Consider the following 6,000-nt stretch of genomic DNA (forward strand, 5'->3'; position numbering starts at 1 on the left):
TCACTAGGGATTTCCGATTTTTTTTGTCACTGATACACATCATGTATTAAGGATGTCATTTCTGAGTGAACATTGGCTGATACTGACAATCAAGTGTGTTGTTAAAGCTAGTAAAATATCACTTTCCTGAAAACTGTAGCTTTAGATGGCAGTATAGTGCCATTCTACATTCCCTCATTATTACAACTAACTCAATTATAAATGTCTGAATGCTTCAGTATCACCTAGTTTTCTCTTTTTTGGATAGCAACAGACATTGTGTAACAACAGGAGTTTCTACAGATCCGCCTCAGTATGCTGCTCCACTGTGGATGAGCATGACTTAGAAAGTCACTTTTAATATTCTGGCAAAACATCACATGAAACACATGTTATCAATTATTTGTAAATATGTACACTGTACGACTGCAGACATGTACCTATGGTCTTGGAAGTTATGTCTTTCTTTTTGCTAAGCTAACCCTGACATTTTCACCGCACCTTGCTGACATAATCTCAGCAATGGGGGAGCTGATGGAGTTCCAATATGGATTAATTAAGAATGTCAATATTTGAAGCCCATATCAGCAGGTGGATCTGGATTTCCCTAATTTGTTTATTCTGATTGGTTGAGTTTGACATTAAACTATCAAAATGAAAGTTAGATCTTAAGTTAATGATCAGTTGTTCTTACACCCAAGAAAAGTTTTACTGACAACTAAAGACTGGCAATCATTTTGTTGTATTTCAGCTGCTCCGGATTAATTTGATGACTGCTCTTAAAATTTTCTCTTCCTTCCTGCATCCTCTGCTGATGATCTGGCTTTTCTCCTGTATTTTTCTAATTACATATACACACACACACACACACACACACACACAAATGCTACTATTTTTTAGAATACATTCCTTAACTTAGAAATATTACCCTATTGCATCATGTTCTTTTCTATTCCCAGTCTGAGTTCCTTGTCTTTTCTTCACAGGCCTACCATGTAAAGGAGATCGCTCTGTGTTCTGTCGTATGGAGACTCTGCAACGCTACTGCTCTTTCCCAGACTTCTGGCGATTATGCTGCAAAACCTGCAGCACCATCAACAGCACCAAACCTGAACCCAACTCCACTGCTACATCTACCTTCAACATCACTGTCACACCTACTCCATCCAAGAACATTCTCTGCTCAATCTTCACCACTGCTCAACCCACTAAAACTGACATCCCCACTACCTCGACTTCACCAACCACTCACGCCCCAACCCTAAGAACCATAGCCCTTGATTCCACTGAATCTTCACCAAGATCAACACAAACTATCCCCACTCATCAGTTACTTGCAACCAGCAATCCTTTCATCCCCACTGTCTTTTCAGGATCTGTTTCACCTTCTACTAACACTCATTTAGACTTCTCTACAACCCCAGATCTTTTTTCCATCAAATCTTCACTGAGACCCTCAACAACAAGTTCCACTCATCCAGCGGATACAGTGAGTTCTCCCTCCTTCAGCACCAATTATCCAGCTTCTACAATTCAAACCCTTTATTCCATCCCATCTTCATCAGCTACCACCAAAGAGACTCCCACTCATCCACCAGCTCAAACAAGCATTTTTTTCCTCCCAACCATCTCTCCTAATGCAATCACAACACCTTCTACTAGTCATGCAAATGCTGAGATCACAGAGCCACTTTTGCAGAAAACTTCAACTACTTCAACAGCTGGGACAGCAAGTCCCAAAGTCCTTGCATCAACACCCACTCCTGTGACAAGTCCAATAGAAAGCACTACTAAAACAGTCACCATGCCAAAATACAATCCTGATAGGAAAATTCAGCCACAAACTAATAAAAGGGTGGTTCCATCACAGGAAAGGGGAAAAAAGGAAATCCCACAAAGAAATACTGCAAAAAAATATGTTCCACCAAGGAATAATCTTCAAAAGAAAACAAGTACCACTGCAAAAACTGGAACTTCCAAAAAGACTATTGCTTCACATTCTAATGTGAAGAAGGCCACTCCAACAAACATGATCCCAACTAATACTTCAAAGAGTACTCTACCTAATAGACCTCCAAAGAAGACCATTCCACCAAATACTAAAGTGATAAAGACTAGCCCACCAAGCACCAGTCCCAAAAAAAAAAATCTTCCAAACCCAACTATGAAAAAGGCCACTCCAACAAATACAACATCAAAAGAGACTTCTCCATCAACCCCTACTGCAAAGAAGAAAAGTCTGCAGGATAAGCCTCCAAAGAAAACTATTCCATCAAACACTAAAGTGATGAAGACTAACCCACCAAGCACCAGTCCCAAAACAAACATTCTTAGAAACCCAACTATGAAAAAGATTGCTCCAACAAATACAACATCAAAAGTGACTTCTCTTTCAACTCATACTCCAAAGAAGAAAACTCTACAGAATAAGCATCCAAAGAAGAGCATTCTACCAAACACTAAAGTGACAAAGACTAACCCACCAAGCACCAGTGTCAAAAAAACTATTTCAAACCCAACCATAAAAAAGGCCACTCCAACAAATACAACATCAACAGCATCAAAAGGGCCTTCTCCTTCAACTGATACTGCAAAGAATACTTTACAGAATAGGCATCCAAAGAAGAGCATTGCACCTAACACTAAAGTGATAAAGACTAGCCCACCAAGCACCAGTTCCAAAAAAACTAGTCCTCCAAAGAAGAGCATTCTACCAAAGACTAAAGTGATAAAGACTAACCTGCCAAACATAAATCCGAAAAAGAATATCCTTGCAAAGCCAACTGCAAAGAAGACTCCATCAAATATTACCCCATCAAACCCTTCAGCAAAGAGGACAACTCCACTAAATAATACACCAAACAACATTTATCCATCAAACTCTACAGTGAAAATGTCCATTCCAGCAAATACTACGCCAAGAATGGCTGTCCCAAAGAATAGTCTGAAAAAGACTAATCCACCATACAGTGGTACCAGAAATGCATCTACACCAAATACAACTCCAAAAAAGACTACAATAGTTAATGATCCTTCGAAAAGGAAAACTCCAAACATCACTTCTAAAAAGACAGCTCCAACAAAGAACATTCCAGAGAAAAAAACAAAATCTTCACCTAAAAAAGAGGTTAGTTTAAAGGCCAGTCCCAAAAAAACTACTGAACCAAAGAAAAGTTTCACAAAACAACCTCAAACAAAGACCAACCTTAAACACAACCCAAAAAAAGCCCCAGAAAGTGCTAAGTCAAAGGTCAATGTTAAACAGAATAAAGTGAAGGAGATAAAGACCAATCGAAAACAGAATGCTTCTTACTTTACCACATCTTCCACCCCTTATCAGGTATTGTCTTCCATGGTTCCTTCCAGCAGCTTTGTACAAATTACAGTGGTGAGCTTGTCTCCCTCTGATTCAAAAGTCAGTCCTTCATTCATCAACAGGGAAGCATCGGTCACAGACAGAACTCCAGTCATGCACTATAGCAACACAGAGAGAGAGTCTTTTACACCAGACCCTTCTGATGATTTCATAACACCCCTTAATGATATTAACACTGAGGCTGACACACGAACTATTCCATCTAGTGAAATCACAGTGACAAGTAGTGGTGAAGCTACCAGCTGGACTTATCCAAGTGGTGATGACAATAAAGAGTCTTACAGCAGCTCGGGAGTGGTCACAGATACTGTTGTGCTGGAGGATGGCCTCTCCATGGTGATCCCGATTACAAACGGAGAGGACACAACAGAGAGAGCCTTTCCACCCTGGCTTGACCTTTCTGACTATATCCCTGTAGGTGTTCCCGTTTCTACAATGACCTCAGACCTTCCTGCCTCCCCAGTTCCCACTGCGGTCCCTCACACAAAGGAAGAACAAGTGACAGTAAGCCCTGAAATCATCTCCACTTTGAAACCTCTGCAAAATGCTGCGGAGAATAATGAGAGCAACTCAATTGCTGTATTTGATAACAGAGTCATTGTTGCAGAAAGTGACATTTCTCAAAACAATCTGATCCCAAGGCACCTCAGAGAACGAACCAGGAACAAACGGATACAAGAACTTCTGGAGGAGAAACGAAATTTTCTCCTCAGAATGAAAAGGGGCAACACAGAACAATAGAACAGCGGAGATAAACTTTTCTTGAGTCCAACAATATTTTATATTGGGCCTCCCAAAGGGAAAAAAAGAAAACAAATGAAAAGCAAAGATTGGACAAAAATATTTTTGCTGAATGTTGCAGAGTTGGTGCAATTTGGCATGTAGACACTGTACTGAGAAATAAAGAGGTTTGATATTGCACAGGGCCTTTGAAAAGCCAAGTTGTTTTCCTTCTTCATAACCAGGCTATTGTCTGAGAATTGAATCACCATGTAGATAAGATGTAATGTATTTTTAAAATATTTTTCTTCTACGCACACAGAGAACAGAATTTATCACCAATTGTCTCAAGTTACAGTGTTAAACTACTGCCAGTGACTGCAGCCAGCCCCTCAGACGTTAGTGTCCCATGAAATGGTCATTTTGATGAAATATTTTTTTTTAAGTAGTTCTGGTAAAGTTAGACATTTACAAAGTTCATGTTGGATGTGATTTAAACCTTTACACTTGTTAGAATAGTGCTATTTTCAAAGCAAACATTTTCTGTAACATTTCTAAGTTCTCAGGAATCTAATTTTGAAAGATTTTTTACAGGCATTTGAAAATATTTGGTGCTTAACTTTCCCACAAAGCCAAATAAAAAGTGTTAAAACACAAAGGAAATAAACATTCACTGCTTTTTGGTTAATGAAATTGTTCTTCTTTCATCAGTGTTGCCAAAAGTTAAGATGTTTCTCATGCATTTATTTATGAAAAGATACATATAGAAAAAAAAAGATTCTCTTAGCTTAACATCCGAGGACCAGTGTGTTTTTCTCTCTTAAAGTTGTATTATTTGTACATGTTAAGTTACATCATCTGAAAAATCGCCTATATTTCTGTACTATGTATGTACATATGAAAAAGAAGTTAATGTTAAATATTTATTAAAGTTTAAATGCTTTTGATATGTTGCAATTTATCTGAGTTGTGTGATTTTTGCTTGAAGAAAAATATACTTTATTTCTGGATTTGTTTTCTTTCTTTCATGTTTTTAATGGTAATGCAATATTTGACAGCCAGGTGGAGACAGAGCAAAGTAGTTATCTCAGTCTTTCTTTACACTGATTCTACTCCTCACATCAGTGAGTTTTAAGCCTTGTTTTACGGCGACAAAATGACGTACCGCCAAATGTTATTTATATTACTTGTGTCTATCTTATTTATCTTGGTAATTTAAAAAAAAAAGTTAACTGCTGAAGGAAAAATTTTATTGTTGCCATGATTTGAAGTTGGAACAAACCATAAAAACCAGTTGATGCTAAACAATCTAAAGCAACAAATTAATTCTCAAATTCTCTATATTTAAGTTTATAATGTTTTTATGAAGCTTTAAAATTTTTAAAGAGTCTTGCATCACCATATGGAAAAATAAATACATGCAAAAAAATCTAAATCCATTATGATTTCAGGCTACATGGCAAAGGAAGGAACACAAATTGTCATATTTTATTTTTTTGTCCCCAATAGACTCAGGTTTTGTTTTTTTGGGTCTTTTGACACCACTGGGATAGTTTTCATTTTGCAAGTAGAGAGAAATGAGACTTTAATTTTTTTTTATTTTGCAAAAAGCTTTTCTTGGGAAAATTAACGGACATTGTGTTTTTACTAATACTTTACATAAGACCTTGTTCATTCAGTTGCTTATGTGGATAATATTAAATTTGTATGACACAAAATATTGTTTGTAAATAGTAATAAATGCATTTCAAGCATTTCAGAAACACCAATCACATAAAATCTTTTGAAGAGGAGCCTAGTTTCTAGGCAAATAGATGAATTTAATATTGACATCTATAATATGACTTACTGCAGTTATCCTTTAATTTATACCACATTTAACAGGTAAGTGGAATTGGTTATAAAAGCCCTTAACCTTTAAACAG

General features: G+C 37.1%; 1 protein-coding gene across 4 annotated transcripts in view; it reads left to right on the top strand.

The window, feature by feature from the left end:
* The window catches only part of LOC114139055 (A disintegrin and metalloproteinase with thrombospondin motifs 2-like), a 125,961-nt gene extending 120,929 nt beyond the window's left edge, over nt 1-5,032 (top strand). For all 4 annotated transcript variants that reach the window (XM_028008677.1, XM_028008678.1, XM_028008674.1 and 1 more), the window contains one exon: nt 966-5,032. In XM_028008677.1, coding sequence (XP_027864478.1) covers nt 966-4,096 — 3,131 coding nt within the window. In that variant the 3' untranslated portion in view covers nt 4,097-5,032. The remainder of the gene's footprint in view (nt 1-965) is intronic.
* Nucleotides 5,033-6,000: the final 968 nt, after the last annotated feature.

Source organism: Xiphophorus couchianus, chromosome 23 (genome assembly GCF_001444195.1).
Source record: "Xiphophorus couchianus chromosome 23, X_couchianus-1.0, whole genome shotgun sequence".
NCBI classification, from domain to species: domain Eukaryota; kingdom Metazoa; phylum Chordata; class Actinopteri; order Cyprinodontiformes; family Poeciliidae; genus Xiphophorus; species Xiphophorus couchianus.